This window comes from Adiantum capillus-veneris, chromosome 24, assembly GCF_014529385.1.
Source record: "Adiantum capillus-veneris isolate H3 chromosome 24, ASM1452938v2, whole genome shotgun sequence".
Lineage (NCBI taxonomy): Eukaryota > Viridiplantae > Streptophyta > Polypodiopsida > Polypodiales > Pteridaceae > Adiantum > Adiantum capillus-veneris.
In genome coordinates this window covers 6,694,807-6,713,762 of record NC_140954.1, presented here as the reverse complement: position 1 = coordinate 6,713,762, position 18,956 = coordinate 6,694,807, and the positions used below count along the sequence as shown (strand labels likewise).

Sequence of the window (18,956 nt, the reverse complement as noted above, 5' to 3'; positions counted from 1 at the left end):
GCAAGTTCCCTGCCCCACAGGTTAAGAGCTAAGAGCTATGGAGTGCTTCCTTTCCCTCTATGTACAGTGTGGTGCCAGGAGTGATGCCCTGCACACTACACACTGCTCTCCCTCTCCCTTACGTGCAGTTATGTGATGCCCCACAAGAGGGCTTTTCATTTGACTGATGTACAGTTGTGTGGGTTCATGCGCGATTGCCGAGGCAAGAGCCTCTTGCACAGGTACTGGGTTAGCTAGTGGCTAATCCCCCGTAGGTACAGGTGAATTTGGAGAGGTTTCACGTGAGAAATCTCGTCCGATTCAAAGGGCAAGTAGCCCTACAAGTGAGGGAGCTTGAGGTCTTGCTACAGATGCGACCGGCACATGAAACGGGGCCTAAAATAGGGAATTACAGCCTGCTGTGTATTTTTGCAGGTTTAGGGTTTCCGCCCTAAACGGCCCCTAATACCCCCAAGAGGTTCGGGGACGCGAGGGGACCACTGTACAGGTGATCTGGCGCATTTTCGGGGCAGAAAACAGAGAATTCAGCGTGCTGCAGATTCTCACCAGGTTTCGCAAACTGTCCGTATGCGTCGGGAAAGTCATCTATTGTGTGGGGATACTGACTGTGAAGCGTCCTAATACAGTTATGCTGCCAAAATCGGGCCAGAACAGGGGTTTCTTCGCCTGGATTGTGCGGAGCAGCTCGTAGGAGATCACAGGTTCTATTCCCTCTGTTAAAGAATAAAGAAATACCGAAAGGGGCGCCAATTTTGGGGCCTACAGGTTGTCGGCGTCTACTCGGAGCATTCTAGCTTCCGAGCCGTATGTGTATTCAAGTGTTAATTCCCGTCACAGGTTTCCTTCGCGCGTTCTCTCTGTGTGTGTTTTAAGTAAAGAATTTCGGGTGAAAGCCAACGCCTACCGCCCTACGGGCCGGTTTCATGGTTCCATCAGCGAGGCCTTCGGGGCGGCGGGGAGCGTTAGCCTTCTCGCCCTCCCTTTTCCTACGGAGCAGCAGACACTAATGGAGGCTCATGCTCCGCCCCAAAGGGACTCCTCCGAAGCCCCCTCGCCCATTGCAACAGGCCATTGTGGGCAGAGGGATTATTGTGCCAGGCAGGGCTCAGTGGATTACTATGCAGGTTCAGGGTTGCCTTGTAGACTTCCTGAACATCTATGCGCCCAATGTGGCGAGTGCTCGAGCAGAGTTTTGGTCACAGATAGTTGAGTCTCTGCCGCAAGCAGAACACTGGCGCATAGGAGGGGACTTCAACATGTTGGAGGACCCTTCTGACAGGATTGGTGGTAGCCATGCTACTGTGCATGGAATTGAGTTGGCAGCTTGGGAGAGGTTTTGTATGACTCTTAGGGTCTCGAATGTTTGGCAGCACTCTAGTTTTGTGAGGCCCCCAGACAGCCTTGCCTTCTCTCGTTCGGACCGCGGAGTGGGAGGAGTGAATCTATCGCGGATAGATCGCTTCTACACTAGTGACCATTTCAGTGACTTGGGAGGGACATTTGGCATTCTGGCAGGGACTTCCTTCTCGGACCATGCACCAGTGATCCTCACAGTGGCAAACAGGCAGAGGAGTGGGAGCACGATGCTTCGCATCCCAGAGAGGGTCTTGTTGGATTCTGCACTCAGAGAGCGAGTAGAGGCTCTATGGACAGAGAGCTTGGACAGGCAAGATTCTCCTGCTGACAGAGTGGCCTCAGGATTAGCTCAAATTAGCCGTTTCTTTCTCCAATAGTCTTTGGCTCGTCGGGTTGCAGTGAGAGAGGAAGAGCAGCGTCTCAGACGGGGCATTGCTTCATTACAGAGGATGCAGGAGCAGCATCCACACAGTCCTTGGTTGGAGGAGCAGCTACAGTAGGCTCGACAGGACCTTGTTAGCACAGAGGAGAGGCGACATGAGTTTGCTTTCCACCGACAGGCATCTCAGTGGACCCAGGTGGGCGACAGAGTGACTGGTGCTTTCTTTGAGGCAGTGGGACCTCGGCATTCGCATGCCAAGGTCAGTCAGTTGCGGAGGCCCGATGGATCAGTTGCTTCTGAGCCCGAGGATATGCGTGCAGTTGCTACTAACTTTTACCGTGAGTTACTGTCTGCAAAGCCCTAGTCAGAGCGTTAGGATGCATGCAGGGAGCAGGTTTGGGCACAGATGCCTTGTCTTGTGACTGAGGAGATGCGTCAAAGGCTTGAGATGCCACTTCAGCTTGAGGAGTTGCACGCGGCTCTTAGGGCCCTCCCCCGTGGTAGCTGTCCAGGTGAGGATGGGCTAACTCCCAGTTTTTTCTTGGAGTATTGGGACCTGCTCGACCCAGATCTCTCTAGTGCTTTTCAGTACATTTTGCACACAGGAGTGATACCTGACAACATGAGTGAGGGCCTGATCTACCTCATTCCCAAGGAGGGTGGCTCCTTGGATGAGATTCGACAGTGGCGCCCCATCACCATCCTCAACTCAGCCTACAAAATTCTTGCCAAGGCTCTGAGCTTGAGGATTCAGCCACTTCTAGAGAGCCTTATACATGGGACTCGGACAGGTTTTGTCAAGGAACGCAGTATCCTTGACAACATCTTTACTTTTTGGGAGGCTTCTGCCCTAGCACGGCTCCGTGGTGAGAACCTAGTGATTCTTCTTCTCGATTTTGAGAAGGCATACAACATAGTTGACTGGGACTTTCTAGAGGGCACTTTACACAGGATGGGCTTCTCAGACGCTTGGATCAGAGGGGTGTCAGCTTTGTACAGACATGCTCACAGTCAGGTGCTTTTGGCAGGAGGTAGAGGTGATCGCGTCATGCTCACACGTTCGGTCAGACAGGACTTTCCTCTTGCCCCCTTTCTCTTTCTGTTCTATGCAGAGGCGATGAGCAGGTTTTTGGTGTCGCACCAGGTTGGTCTACAGGGCTTAGCACTCCCTATTCGGGGAGATGAGCTGCTAGACGCTGAGTTTGCCGATGACTCAGCCTTGTACTTAGATGGCCAGGAGGCCAACCTTCACAGGTGTGAGCACGCTCTGGAGACCTTCTGTTGTGCATCGGGCGCACTGATCAACTGGAGAAAAATACAGTGGCTTTCTCGGTTGGTAGTGCTCCTTTGCCCGATTGGATGCCAGGAGAGGGTTTTAGGTGGATCCCCCCAGGGAGTGCAGTTCGGTACTTGGGCTGTCAGGTTGGTTTGGACTTGTCTCCCGAGCAGCAGATTGCTCCCCTCCTCCTGTCTATCACGAGGAAGTTGTTACATTGGAGCTCAGCACGACTTTCTTTGGCTGGCAGAGTAGTAGTGGCCAACCAGGTGTTGTTGGCGATTGTGGTACATCACTTCTTGCTGGATCTTCTCGAGTTCTTGTATCAGCCAAGTAGAGAGGCTGATCAGGAACTTCCTTTGGTCAGGACGTGACACTCAAGTAGCCCGAGCCAAAGTGGCTTGGCAGGTCATCACTCTTCCTTGTTCACAGGGAGGGCTTGGGATCATTGACCCAGCATAGCAGAGCAGAGCCCTGCTTGGGAAGTTCATCGTCAGAGGGCTCCTTCCAGGTGAGGAGCCCTGGAAGGAGTTCTTGCTACAGCGGCTTCGTGCTGGGGTGCCTCGGGCAGGAGGCCCCTAGCAACCTTCGACCATATGGATCTTCACAGAGATGCGCAGAGTTGGTTTGAGCAAGAGATTGGAGGACCGCTTCGCTGTGAGTTTTCTTCGATCTTGGGAGCTCTTGCGGCGGGGCCTGGAGCAGAGATAGCCTACTTGCACGGAGGAGCGCCTACGGCAGCCCCTTGTCTAGAACCCCATGATTAGCACTCAGAGAGGCCACTTGGTTGGTAGTCGGCCTCATGTTTCCTGGGTTCCCATGGCAGCAGGTCCAACGCGCTCTCTAGGTGACTGGTTAGAGTTTACATGCTTGTCAGAGGAGGTGCAGGGTCTCCAGCTACAGAGCATGAGAGGAGTGCAGAGCATGTGCCAGGACATCTCAGAGGTAGTTCCAGCTGAGTGGCTCACGCCTCTCGAGCCAGTAGCACCCAAGTGGATGGGAGCCTTCACGCGACTGGAGGTTCTTATCTCAGTCACGGCCTGCTTAGAGACTGTTCCAATCCTTTTCTTCGAGCTTCAGGGTGGGGGACGCCTACAGCGAGTTGCAGTAGAGGCCGTAGGTGGCAGAGTGCTGTTTTCAGAGGATCCGAGTAGTGGGCATCTATGGGAGGACTTGTGTCATCGATCCTGACCCAGCAGCTCTTGAGACTGGACACTGGAGGCTGTGGGCTTGGGATACTGTCCACTGGCACGAGTACAGTGGGATCCTGGTGAGTGGCTCTGGAGGGACCCTTTCTCTTCTTTAGACCACCGAGGTGTCCCGTTTTTTCAGTACACTGTTCGACTGGGACGTCATATACTTGCAGTACAGAGGGAGGCCCGCCTCGTTGCAACACCTCATTAGCAGGAGGAGGGTCTCACAGCTGAGTTCTTGGCAGCCTTCTGGGAGAGGTTGTGGGACTCCATACAACCGAGGTGAGTCACCTTATTTCAGTGGCTGGTCGCACACAGAGCTACAGCAATTGGGAGCTGGTTAGCGCATAGTGGTCTCTCGGCCGCATGTGCAGCTTGTGACCATCCTGTGAAGAGTCAGCGTCACGGTCTTTGGGACTGCCCCTCGGCCTAGCAGGTGTGGCTACGAGTTCTTCGACTGGTGCTTGCACTCTCCATAGCTCGTCAATACACTTGGGGAGCAGCGGCTTGGTCCACCCTCACGGGCCCGGCACTTCAGTTTGAGCTATCTTCCACCAGCAGGATGATAGTGATGTAGGAGGGGCGACCTACACTCCAGCCTGCTACAGAGCTTACTTCACAGGAGTGGTGCAGTGAGAGAGAGGAGTGTTGGGAGCTCATCAGTGGCCTGACACTCTGGTTCATCTGGCGGGCCCGTTGCTTCCGCATCTTTGAGGCTCGCCCTGTGCCACCAGCAGAGACTGTTCGCGATTTTTGGCTAGAGTTGATCCACACTCTCAGAGGACAGCTCCACGGACTACAGGGCAGCTCCGACCGCATGCGGGAGCGCAGAGAGGCTTTCCTTTGACTCTGGCGTCCTGGGCCTTTCTACACCATGGTCCAGGGTGTACTCTGATTGCACTACCGACCACCTGTGTGGCTTTTCCCTCCCCCCATTTCTTGATTTAGCCCCATTGTACATATGCTGGTTTTTTCATTGGGAGAGTCTCCCTCCATGGTTGTTGTAGCCCTCTCTTGAAGAGGTGGTTGTAGCCCTATGGGCAGTTTCAGTAACTAATAGAAGGATCTTTTTCTCGGAAAAAAAAAAAGTATCTCTCTACCTCTTTCATGGTGGTAGCAATGTCGCGGTGACCCGTAAAAGGTGGACAATGGCATTCAGTCATAACCTTTTCCCTCAACGGCTGTGTAACGCACAACATGGTTTTTCTCATCAAGTAGCCATCCCGAATGGAATATCCCGCTACTGTCTCCCCATCCCGTATCCGTGTGAAATTGTCTGCAAAATCTGTATCTGTGGAATACTGGTCGACCATATCCTCCAAGCTCCTATAATGTATCGTGGAAATAGCCAGAACCAACGGCTTCTGAGACAAAGCATCTGCCACCACATTCTTCTATCGTTGCACATGGACAATTTGGAAGTGACACTGTGACAAGATGTTCGCCCACTACATTTGCTTTTCCGAAAGCTTCTTCTGTGACAAGAAGTAGCGCAAACCTTGATGGTCTGTAAAGACAGTAAAATCTGCTCCGAGTAGGTAATGCCGCCACTGAGTAAGAGCATGGATAACCACCAAAAGCTCTTTCTCATAAATCTGTGCGGTCATCTCCGGCCTTGAGGACAATCGGCTCTCGTAAGCAATGACATGGCCTTCTTGCATTAAGACCAAACCCAGACTACGACCACAAGCATCACAATATACTTCAAATGACTTCTGCAAGTCCGACAAAGTCAAAATTGGTCCCGTAGTCAATTTCTCTTTCAATGTCTCAAAGGCAGTCACCTCTGTGGATCCCCACGAGAAAGGGACTCCTTTCTGTGTCAAGATATGCAAAGGGGAAGCAACCTTTGCAAACTTTCGAATGAACCGCCTGTAGTACGAACACAGTCCCAAGAAGCTTCTAACTTCATGGACATTCTTCAAATCGGACCAATCACGTATACTCTCTATCTCGGCTGGATCTATTTGCACTCCTGCTGCTGAGACAATGTGTCCCAAAAAGTGTATCTCTAGTAGGGGAAAAATCACTTTTCTTTGCATTTATCACTAACTTGTGATCTCGTAATGCCTAAAAGACCTGAAGTAAATGATCTCTGTGTTCTACCTCATTCTTGGAGAAAACAATGATGTCGTCAAAGAAAGTGCCAACAAATAGCATGTACTCTCGAAAAATCCTGTCCATCATCCGGTTAAATGTCGCAGGAGCATTGGTTAAGCCAAAAGGCATCACCAAAACTCAAATAACCCAAAAGTCGTCCGAAAAGCTATCTTGTAGACGTCTCCCGGCGCGATTCTGATCTGATGATATCCACTCTTCATATCAATCCTGCTAAAGCACGAGGATCCCTGTAATCTGTCGAGTATATCATCGATCCTAGGAATCAGAAATCTGTTCTTGATGGTGATTTTGTTGAGAGCTCTATAATCGATGCACATTCTCCAAGATTCGTCTTTCTTCAAAACCTACAACACTGGAGAGCAATGCGGTGAAGTACTAGGCTGGACAAGACACTTTTCCAAGAGGTCTTTCACTTGGTTCATAATCTCTTCATTATGTGCTCAGCTCACACGGTAAGGTGGCCGATTCGGTGGTGTGCTTCCAGGTATCAGATCAATGGTATGATCTTCAGGACGAGCAGGTGGTACGTAGGCCCTCTGAGAAGCAATCGGCGTGAGAGTGGAGAAAATCTTGGCGTTCTTTATCAAGTTTAGACATATTTGTCCTATCATTATCGCTCAATTCTTTCATAAAGATGGAGTAAACAAACAGACTAGAGTTCATTAATTTAGAAATGGCCGAAGCCGATACAATAGGGACAGACTCGCCCTTCACTTTAATATCAAGTACAATGGTTAGTGTCGCTTTCCTCACCCGATAATCGACTACGGCGTTGTTCTTGTGGTACCAGGGAATCCCTAAGAGAACATCACAACCCTCCAAAGGCATTATGGAAAAGTCCTCATGTCCCAAATACCCCTAACAATGCAACCAAAGTTTGCCAATGAATGGTGTAATGGCTACGTCCCTGCCGAGTGCCGCTAGAACTGCCTTCGCAAGTGGTCCCATCCGATCGAGAGTGATCTCGAGCCGCGCAGCCAATTCCGATAAAATGAAGTTGGCCTTGGCTCCTCCATCAAAGAAGATCAGGGCCTCTTGATCTTTCACTTTGCCCCAAGCTCGGTAAAGTTTTGTACTCTCGTCCATGGTGTTGGGATCGGTACCCACACAATCTGGAACCAATCCTGTTTTCATCTTGCCTTTTCTTCCACGTTCCTCAGCTGCTCTCAAACTCTCAGGCCTATCGTCATCCTTGTCATTCTGTTCTTTCGGTGCCTTTTTAGGGCACTTCGCGGAGATATGTCCATGTTCCCCGCATCCAAAGCACTTCCCCTCCCTTATGAAGCGAGCTCGCTCCTGAGGAGTAAGCTTGGGTCGTGCATCCTTCTTCTCTGGGTTGCTCTTTCTCTTTCTACTTTCATTCCGAGAAGTCTGTTCGGCTCGTTGTGTCATGGCCTCATCGATGGGGTAGGTCAGACTGCCAGAGTGAATGGCAAAGCCCCGCTTCGCATGACTCATCAACTCCTAAATAGGAGCTGACTTCTGTTCCAAGCAGTGATCTCGGATCTCTGTAGGTAGACCCAAGGTGAACCGCTCAATCTGTTCTCTGAATGAGATCTTCTTGAATGAAGAGGCGGGTAGAAAAGAGCTCCAGAATCTCTCAGAGTAAGCATTCACTATATCTCTCTTGGTCATCTGAAGATGGTTACAAGCAGCTCGTCTATCGCGTTCATACTCTTGCGTCAACCAAGAAGAAATAAAAATCTTCTTAAATTTCAGCCATTTAACAGGCGCAGTCTTGTTTAAAAGAAGCGTGGACACCAAGTTCGAGCATTCCCCTTAAAGTAAGAGGCAGCTCTCCGAATCTTGGAGTGCTCTGAGTAGCGTCCCCCCGCAAAAGCGATGTCAAACTGCTGTATAAAAGACAAAGCCTTCGAAGCATCTTCGTATCCTGAAAAAGCGTCAAATTTGATCGACTGTCCACCTTCCTTAAACTCTCAGACTTTCTTGCTTTTATCTTCCAAAAAGTCATATTGGCTGGCTTTATAAAAATTCTTCTTATTCGCATAAAATTTTCCGTCATCGGAGTCTGAACTGTCTGGAGACGAGTCCTCTATAGAACTGTCAGTCACTGGATGAGATTTGAACTTCTTTGCCTTTTTCTTGCCCTTTCCGAAGCGTTGTTTCTTGCTTTGCTTTTGCCTTTTCTGTCTTCTTCGCTCGAATCTGAAGAGCTAGAAGAACTGTCAAAAGGAGAAGGAGAAGAAGAAGAAAAATTGGGTACTCCTTCAAAGCGAACACGCTTCTTCTGTTTCTTTGCTTTGTCAAATGTCGACTAACAACCCAAATAACCCCGGAAGTCAGTGCCTTTCTTTGCTTTTTGCCGTGCTTTTTGGCTTTCTTTTGCGCGTCAAAAAGCTGAGCAATGCGTGCATCAACCACCTCTTCTAATTCCTTCTCTGAATATTTCTTGTGATCAGAAGGTTTCTTGAGAGCGGGTTTCGGGGGTGGTGTTGCGGTTTTCTGTCATTGCGCATGCACTTCCTGAAAAGAAGTCTCGCTCATATATTTTGCCAATTTTGGATCCTTCGCAAAACTGAGCTCTGACTTTACCCTTATTCTTTGTCCTTATGTACCAAAATCTGTTCAGAAACAAGGATCTCCTCGTTTTCTTCCACTTCGGGTTGCTCATCAAGCTCCCCATCTTCGGGCACATCATCTTTAAAAGGTTTCAAGAGACTCGCATGAAATGCATTAATCCTCCAAGTGTCAGGCAGTTTCAGTCGGAAGGAGACATCATTTATCTTTTTGAAGATCTAAAAAGGTCCGTAGTATCACATACTAAGCTTTGGAAAAAGCCTCTCCTTTTCCTTCTTCTTTCTCAGGCGTGCCTTCTCAAAACGTAAGAGCACCCAATCATCCTCTTTCAATTTCAAATCGCGACAATGATGATCTTGTCACAAAGTGATGATGTGGCTACTCTGCAGAAACCCTAAAACCTGCATACCCTAATTTCTGCCAAAAACCCTAATCTGCAAAAACCCTAATTCTGGAAACCCTAACCCTAACTACTGCTGAAACCCTAACTGTATCTGAAACCCTAATTCTGGCGACAGAAATGCCATGTGGTAGCAATACGGACTTCCCGGTTTTGCGGTGGAATTTACAGCGCTGATTTCCAACTTTTGGGCGACGCAATTGAGCATGAGAGAGAGAGAAATTCCCTTGCTTTATTTGTAAAAACTCAAGTATGTGAGAGAAAAAGAGAGTTTGCTTTATTTCTGAAGCTTTTGGGGCTCTGCTTTTGGCATCCCTTGTAAACAATAAATAAGCGGTTTTGGGCTCACTCTGCAGAGCATCTGGACGTAGAGTCTGAGAGTGAAACCCTAACCACTCTCTTGTACTTTGAACATTGATTAATACATAAAGAAATACCGAAAGGGGCACCACTCTTTGGGTCAATATCTCTAGGCACGAAACTCCGCCGGGCCAGTGCAAATCTGTTGTGATCTGTGAAGTGCTGTCGTGATTGATTCTTGACTTGGAGTGTCCAAGTCTGTTACAGTGGTATCAGAGCATGGCCGATTTCTCTTCTACGGGAAATCTGATCCCCAATTTTTTTTCCGCGACACCTGTGGCTTCACGCAAGGACCAGTTGACTCCCTCTGCATCGAGAGATGCGGGCAGGGATCACAACGAAGATTCCGACAGAGTATGGCCCGCCTCGGCCTACTCAGGCGGAGCAACGAGAGATGAAGCATCGTCAAATGATCGGCGATGCAACAAAGCATAGTCTACTCCTAATGGAACCCCGAATTCAGCTTGTTGGCCGAAGATCTGGTGCAGTGGGTTTGCACAAGAGGGGAGTTAATCCACTCCTTTGTCAACAGATGCCTCAAATTTTTGAATACTAGAGTCACTGATGTCTCTTTGAGCTTCAGGGATACTGAGAGCTGACAGTATGACTTTATGAAATGGAATTCCCAAATGTGAAACTGATTTGTTCTTACTTGTTTTTAAGCGCAGGAACTGATGGACGAAATGACTGCAGCATTTTTGTCTCAATGATCTCGAATAGACATGGTTGCAATAGGGGTTAGTCAATCGGACATCTATGAGGTCATGAGTGAATCTAGATGTGATTGCTAACTGCATTGCCAATAAATCATGGTCTAAGATCCAAATGAATGTTAAGTGTGACTTGTCATGTGATGTCTAGTGATGTCCTATGATGTCGTGTGATGTGACTGTCGATTGATACATGTGCTAGATGTGTGTTCCTAGTGCATCGGTACTAACAGTCAGTGTCTGCTAAGACAGTTTATGGCTTATGTCTATTTTTCAGGCGTAATCGAGGGCGATTACAATGCTTTCAAGAGGGGGGTATGTCACAAACTCGTGACATGGCTGCCCAGTACACACACACATCCTCCCCTAGCATGGATTGCAGGCTGGTCAGCACCGGAAAATACGCGAAATGCTGACGCGGCATGACTGTCGGAATTTCGTACTGCTGCTGACGTGGCAACCCGCAAATCGCGGCGGATTTTTCGGCAGCTTTTGGGCATTGCTTTTGGCTACGCAATGGGGGAGAGAGAGAGAGAGAGAGAGAGAGAGAGAGAGAGAGAGAGAGAGAGAGAGAGAGAGAGAGAGAGAGAGAGAGAGAGAGCTTTTTATTTTTAAGCCTTGCTTTATTCTCTCAAGAGAAAGAAAGCCAGTGAGAGGAGAAACAGCTTTTGATTTTTACCAGCTTTTGGGGCTCTCATTTAGCATCCCTTGTAACCTTTACATACGCAGGTAGGTCTCTCACAACTCAAAGCATCTGGACGCAGAGTCTGAGTGTGAGCGCCTACCTACACTCTTGTACTTTGAACACAAGTTAATACAAAAAGAAATACCGAAAGGGGCGCCAGTCTTTGGGGCCAATGTCTCTAGGCATGGAACTCCGCCGGGCCAGTGTCGAATAAATTGTGAACTGTGAATTGTTTGAAGTGATTATTTGTGGTGTCGCGGTAGATTCTCAACTTGGAGTGTCCAAGTCTATTACAGCTGTGGTGAGTGTCACAAGGCTATGGCAACTACTAACCTTAGTTGTAGGTTTCTTTCCCTTGGTTTTTATTTAATTTTTGGGACCCTCTTTTTGAAGTCACAAATGGCCAGACGTTGTGTGGCCAGTCTGAAACGGCTGACGGCTGAGAGTTTCACCCGCAGTCGGGAAGGGCAAGTCGCCATGAGATGGTCAGGCCAGTCGGCACTAAAATCCGAGCAGTAAAAGGGTGTCTAGGCTTAGTTCAAAGTCATTTAGGCTACACTTATAAGTCAGTGGGTACTAGGAAATTAACTCAAAAGAGACAACGTGGACACATGGCGGCTCCAGAGCACTTTTCCCAACTTGTATGAAGAGGGGACCCCGCCCATTTCAAGAAGGGAGGCTGATTTTGAGTCATAAGTAAATTACTGTGTGTGTGAGTAGTGGGTGCAAGTGATCACAGCTTTAATGAAAGCTTGCCTTCTCCCTTGTCGTATGTAGCGTGATAATTCCGCTCTTGTGCATCTTTCTCCCCCTTTGAATACAGAAACGTGATGCCCCGCTTGAGAGCTTTTCATCTGTATGTACAATTATGTGGGTTTATGTGCAATTGCCGAGGCAAGAGCCTCTTGCACAGGTACTGGATTAGCTAGTTGCTAATCCCCCGCAAGTACAGGTGAATTCGGAGAGATTTCACGCGAGAAATCTCGTCTAATTTAAAGGGCATTAGCCCTACAGGTGCGGGGGCTCAAGGGCTTGCTACGAATGCGACCAGCACGCGAAACAGAGCCCAAAAGAGAAAAATACAGCCTGCTGTGTATTTTTGCAGGTTTAGGGTTCTGACCCTGATTGTTCCCTAATTCCCCAAGGACCATCGGGGAAGCCTTGGGATCACTCTACAAGTGATCAGTTGCATTTTTGGGGCAAAAAACAGAGAATTCAGCGTGCTGCAGATTCTCACTAGGTTTGGGAAAGTGCCCGTATGCACCAGGAAAGTCATCTTTGACATGGGAATTCTGTCTGTGAAGCCTCCTACTGCGGTTATGCTGTCGAAATCGGGCTAGAGTAGGCCATTTTCAGCCCGGTAAAACTGGGACAGCTTGTAAGAACTTGCAGCTTTTCTCCCAAGCTTTATAAGAATAAAGAAATATCGAAACGGGCGCCAGTCTTTGGGGCCTACAAGGCGTCACTATCTACTTGGTAGCACTTTAGCCCCAAGCCGTGCTTTGTTTGAAGTGTTAATTCTGGTCACAGGTTTATTCGTGAAGTCTTCCTCTCGGGTGAAAGCTAAAGTCTACCGCCCTACCGGCCAGTTTCATTTGGTGGCCAATCGTGAGAGAGAAAGTTGCACATAGAACCAACTCAGCCAAGGTCAACGAAAATAAGGGCTTCTTGGTTGCGGATGCATCCCCAAGCTCTGCAAGGCTCAAGAGATGAATCATGTGAAGGTTCTTTATTGATGTCGTAAATAAGCCCGGCTGAAGTGTGAGGCATCTTGTTGTTGTTAGCGCCCTCAGAATGGTCATTGGTTCTTGTTGTCAGTGGTGGTGTTGGTATTGTTGTTGTTGTTGTTGTTGTTGGAGGAGGAATGAGTTGAGAAGTTGTTCTTGTCATTTTGAGCATAAGGCCAATTGGTGTGGGATGGTTGTGGGGATCCATGTAGAGGGCAAGTATGGGAAGTGTGGCCTATGAGACCACAATCAAAGCACCTGCCTTGGGCACGATACTCAGCTATTTTTCGAGGAGACAAATTTTGTCATCGAAGAGGATATTGGGGTTGTCAAGGAATGCATGCTTGAGTGGAGTAGGACATGGGTGGTCAAGAGGAGGTGGTGCGGTCTTCAAACATCAAATCACACCATGGTACGGTATCCAATGCGAGAATGAGACATAAGTTGGCAAATGTTGCCAACACCTTGCCAATTCAATGAAAGGTAAACCAGATGTCTAACGCTCGATTTGGTCAGCCAAGGTGTAGTCCCAAAACAAAACCATACATTGAAGGTATCAAGAGAGTCGATGCGGAGGAAATTAGAGCGTGCAAACATAAGGTCCATCTCAAAAGTCTCATCCAAGAAATCGTGACAGAGGACGGTCTTGAATTCTTGCCATGTCTTGAGACTGTCAGGTTTGGCGGAGTCTGAGACCATTGCATGGCACTGTCTTTGAGGAAAGAGGTGACTCGGATGAGTTTAAACTCTCCAGTAAAGTGTTCGGAAGATAAAACCAAATTGTTGTAAGAAGTTGAGAGCATTCTCCGAGACCTGTGTGCCAGCAAAAGAAAAAATTGACAGCAGAACTGCCACCTTTGAAAGCTTTGGGAGTTGAAGGTACAGGAGGTGATGATTAGCCATCCTTTGCCCATAAGAAGAGAAACCAGAATAACAAGATCGAGATGGACTGAGTGGTATAATGAAATATGAATAAAGTCTGTAAGATGAACATGGTCATCTTGAGAGGAACGAGCTTTAGATGGAAAAACCCTGGGCACCTAAGCCTTAGAATGTATCATTAGGATACTCCAAACCCAGATAGACAATGTCATAGAATAGCCAGATATCAACATTCTTTTGTTTTGTTCCAAAAAAGATTCTTGTAAATGGAGTACATTACTATTTACTACTTTCAACGACCAGAAGATTTCCTACGTCTAGAATCTTTTGATTTCCCCAAAAGATTCACAACCGCTTAAACACAAAGCACACCTATGCATATCTAAGTTCCATGCATTGTCCATGAAGTGGGTGCTTTAATTAGTATCGGAGAATTCTCCTTCGATGATTTATAACTAATGAACAACTGAAATCTGAAAGAGCTGCATACAATCCATGGAAATAGCAAACCAAACATAACGTACTATCTTTGGGCCCGTTGAAGAGCACGTAAAACTCACTTATTCCATCGTTCACCATCTCCACCTTGTAATCACTCATCATTCTGCATGAGAACGAAAAGTCGTTGTTCGATCTGAACAACACAAGATTTCTGTACTCGAGTTCATAAGGGGCTTACAGTTTCATGACGTCCATCTCGCGTCGCTTGCTAGGAGACGACATTGCCTGGCCTCAGCACTAAGGGGCACGGGAGCTTTAAGGAAGCTCAGGCGGTGGGATCAAGGGCGCGGAAGTGGGGCGCGGTGATTGATGGCATCGGGGCGCTACACGTGGCAAAAAAAAGTAAACTTGGACGGGTTTTGGTAAACGGGGGCGCCGGGAGATAAACTCGGACGGGAGGGTGACGTGGACAGGAAACGTGGCGCGAATGGGCTGAGGTGGAGTCCCAGGTGGCAAATGGTGGGCCAACATGGCATTACTTTCACGCGGGCATCCCGTTTTCAAATTTGCCCTCGCGGAAATGCAGGGTAATCAGAGATAATCGGAGGTGAGATGAGAGCAGGAGAAGGGGAGGCTGGTATCTGAGACAGTAATCAGATGAAGACTCTGTAGGAGATTGGAAGCTCAAAGGCAGCATGGATTTGAACCAGGTAGTGTGTGTGAGTGTGTGAGTGTGTGTGTGTGTGTGTGTGTGTGAGAGAGAGAGAGAGAGAGAGACAGAGAGAGAGAGAGAGAGAGAGAGACAGAGATGTTGTGTATTAGATGCCTCCCATCGATGTAATCAAAGACCGGCCATTGAGTGGATATTTCAATGGTGAAACAACGACTGAAGGAGAATCGTCAGATGACTGGCCAATCAACGAGGATAATGGCATGGATTACTGGACACAGAACAATGGAGCTAGTCCCAGCTCAGTCGCATGTTGGCATTCGCAATGCTCTTGGGTTGCCTTAGATCCGTCTTCATACACATCAAAAACATTTTTCTCCTTCGACGAGATGACATACTCCTTAATGGCCAAAGATTTGGGAGGGACAGAGACCATGTCACTAGCAATGCTTCAAGCGATCGATGTTCGGGGATTGTTTGATTTAAAGAAGTGGAATAGGATGAAAGACTCCTTGATGCTTTGTCCAGGTATAGGGCTGGAAATAGGCTGCCTACACTTGAAATCTACTGGCCTAAAGGTTGCCTTTATGGAAGATTGGGCACATATTGTTCATGCAGCCCATTGCCCTTTGACACATGACAATCATCTTGGAGTGGCTGCCACTCTCAAGGCCGTCCAGAAGGAATGGTGTACAGACAAGAGACAACATGGGTTGCCTCTTGATTACATAAAAGACTCAATCACTGCATGTGGATGCTTACTAAAAGAGAAGATTATTGATTATGATGTAGCTGTAGCATGCATCCTCAAGTATACTTCTCGTATGGACAGGTAATCTTTGTGCAGCCTTACAGTCCCCAAAATCCTGATGAGAACAAGCGGCCATTCATCCTCCTCATTCAAGACGAGTGGATGCTACAAGTCCCTCTTCGTTTCTCTCGTCGGAACTCATGGGCCGTGGATAGCACTTTCAAGACAAACATTTATGGTCTACCGCTCTATGGTGCAGTCTTGCCAAACCAAAACGGTTTAGGGATTCCGATATGGCTGATGTTATGCAGCAGTGATGTGTGTACCAGCCAGGAAAAGGTGGCCCTAGAGCTCACGTTCAAGATGATCTTTGCAAGGTTAGGTGACGTTCGGCCCGCCCATTGTCATTGATAAGAGCCAGCAAGAGCTCGAGGCCATCCTCAAGGTTGTGGATCAAGATTCTTTTTGCTGGAGAGAAGACGAGGATGGAAGGCGGCAACAAGTCGCATGCAAAGTTTTGCTATGCTGGTTTCATGTCAAGAAGGCATGGGTTGAGAACCTATTGCCCCAGGTAGCTGGTCATTTCTTTGATGTGTTCTTTGTGTCAGATCATGTCTACAAATTGACTGTCGTACTCACATGGCTTTGTTGTGCATAGGTCCCTAAGGACAAGCGTGATGATGTGTACAATCGCATGTCGAATTTGATGCATGCAACAAGTGAGGATATATTTGATGCAAGGTGCGATGAGCTATTGCAGATGTATCAGGCACATGAAAATATTCGATGGTATGTATCCACTGGCTGGTGTGGCAGCACATGCATGTAGCGAAGCCGTTGGCCAAGATTCGGTCGTCTATTTCAGCATGGGAATGTGGATACTACAAACTTGGTTGAGCGATTATGGCAATATGTCAAGTATACCTTGCTAAATGCATAGATAAACAGGTCTCTGTTGGTCTTGTTGAATGCATTGGTGGGCGATTCAGTGCATGGGACATATATTGGGGGAACACTTCTCGAATTCTTCAAGAAAAAGCAGGAGATTGGTAAGAGCGGTTCTCTTTCGCTTGAGAGTATGCCTTTGCTGTTGCCAAATGTTGAGCTCATGTTGTTTCAATTTGACAACCGTTCAGCTGATTCCGGGCGTTTTAGTCGTTTTGGATCAAGCAAGCAACATACAGCCAAGCTAGCACCAAGCGAATCGATTCTTAAACGATTTGAAGCAGATCCAAGCACCCTCGAAGTGATAGAGGAAGGACACATGCGATTCAAAGTCCTTAGCACTACTTCGGCCTCAAACTGGTATCATGTGAGCATGCAATCCAACTACTGCGATTGTGCGGATTGGGGATCAGAATGTAAGCATCTATATGGCCTTCGACTGATAATTGAGAGGCACTTTCCTCATCTTCACGAAGTTCTCCCCATCGTAGATAGCGTTCAAGCTTTGAGCCATGTGGACCTACAACCCATAGTTGGAGCATGGGAAGATAATATAGCACTAGAGCATGACAATTTCGATGTAGCTGAGACAGTTGTCAACAACATAGACAATGAGATTGGTAGCTGCATCTATGACATGAGGAGCATGTTGCAGAGTCTAGAAGAGCAGTTGGTGCAATGATAGCTCTTTGAAGCCAGCCATACTAATGCAACTAAATCTTTCATGAAATAGTCTCGCCGCCTTGATCATCCCAAAGAAGATTGAGCTACCAACAAAGGGCTCGATCAAGCAAGTCCAAGCTCACGTTACTCTAACTCAACTCGGGCATGGGATGCCCGTAGAAGCAAGTGGAGCCAGCAAGGAACAGGTTCTTGAGGCCGACCTGCCACCATCTAAAGGTCCAACTACTGGTGTTTCGCGACACAAGCATCAGCGTGGACGGAGTCGAGTCCGCTTTCAAAGAAAGCCTCGAATACATTGTACTCATTGTTGCAGCAAAACTCTCATGCTCGATCCATTGGAGATCATTTCATGCCATACATGCCATGCCCTCCTTCCGTTATTGCTCAAACATGCCCCAGGTGGAGCAGAGTCGACCTTGCTTAATCGTCATGTCACCCTCTTTGGTGAGAGCATCCAAAAAGGGATGATTGTCTGTTGCAAAGCTGGCGAGGTTCCCACAGAAGAGAGAAGCTTCACAATCTGCTTGCTTGATGGGTCAATACTCGAGGCAGTCCTTGCGTCCCAGCAACGAATGGTTCTCTCTACATGAGAGACATGTAGTTTTTTTCTCCCTTATGCAATCTGCTGGGCTGATTTGATTACCAGTTTGTGAGCGTTCGGCAAGCACTTGTGAGCCCATTTGCAACTATCTTTGGACTGATTGGGTGGGTTGTTTTGGGAGCAAGTTGTGAGATGATTCCATCTCCAGACTTCCAATATGTTTGGTTGATGACTATTTACCTTGTTTAGGCTATTAGGTCGATCTTTTTGGATGGCATCTTGCTTGATCGTGCGTAAGCGTTACAGCTGGGTTTCGAAAAGTTATTCTGCCAATGTGTCATGAGCTCATTTCACCTACCAACTTGATGCATTTCTCCTGTAAATTGTGTACGATCTCTATGGACTACGACTGCTCTAAGTGGATGACATTGAAACTGACCTTTTGTGAGAGTCATGGATGGGTTGTTGCTAAATGTATGTCTTGTTTTGCCAGCCAATTTTTCTTATCCGATTGTGTACGATCTCTGAGCACTAGGGCTGCCCTAATTGGATGGCATTGAGGTTGATCTGATTTCTCAGCCGATTTCACTTGCAAACATTTAGCGTTTTTGGTATCTGAGTATTTACAGTTTTTGGTATCCGAAGCATCAATGGCATTTATGGCATCCAACAATTTACAGTTTCTGGGTTAGAGGGTTGATTTCCTTTTTGATTTTTTGATGTTTTTTGGATTCTTGCCATACATGCGAGTGAGTTGTTTTGCCGCCCATATATGAGGTGTGTGCCGCACCAGAGATCAAGACATTTACGGTCACCAACTATTTACGTTACTGGGGATGGAAGGCTGATGTTTTGTTTGACCATTCTTGGGCACTGCGGCTGGTTTCCCACTAGATTTGGTGAGCATTATGGCATGTTTGAAGCCGGTTCATGCTTAAGAGGCTGGAGAAAGTGAATGCTTACTGCAATGACTTATGTTGGGCAGCATAGACCCTTGCAAAGAGTGGCTCCTTCGTATACTTTCACCGTATTTTGACCATTCAAGGTTCAAGGTTTGAGATGTTTTTCTGTTACGCTTTGTGTCATAACCATGTAGTGAATAATGCCTTTGCATTTATATGATGCATTTTTCACTCACCAATGCCGAGATGAACTTTGTGTTGCATCATGGGCTTATAGCACTAACATCTTGGCGACGAACTTCACTCCTTGGTTGCACTATTCGTATGTATAATCAATATTCGTATGTATAATTTGGCCATGCATTTGTTTGATTGGTCAGGTGACAATTTAA

General features: G+C 47.5%; 1 protein-coding gene and 1 pseudogene across 1 annotated transcript in view; one reads left to right on the top strand and one right to left on the bottom strand.

Annotated features, from left to right (window-relative positions):
• LOC147425881 (ubiquitin-conjugating enzyme E2-23 kDa-like) overlaps positions 1-14,353 on the bottom strand; it is a 97,625-nt gene extending 83,272 nt beyond the window's left edge. Inside the window, exons 1-2 of the mRNA XM_086498005.1 lie at positions 14,310-14,353; positions 14,155-14,234 (exon numbers count right to left, since the gene is read on the bottom strand). Of these exons, the coding sequence (XP_086354131.1) occupies positions 14,155-14,234; positions 14,310-14,353 (124 nt within the window). The remainder of the gene's footprint in view (positions 1-14,154; positions 14,235-14,309) is intronic.
• Positions 14,354-14,651: 298 nt separating this feature from the next.
• LOC147425880 (uncharacterized) lies at positions 14,652-17,911 on the top strand (annotated as a pseudogene).
• The last annotated feature ends 1,045 nt before the right edge of the window (positions 17,912-18,956 follow it).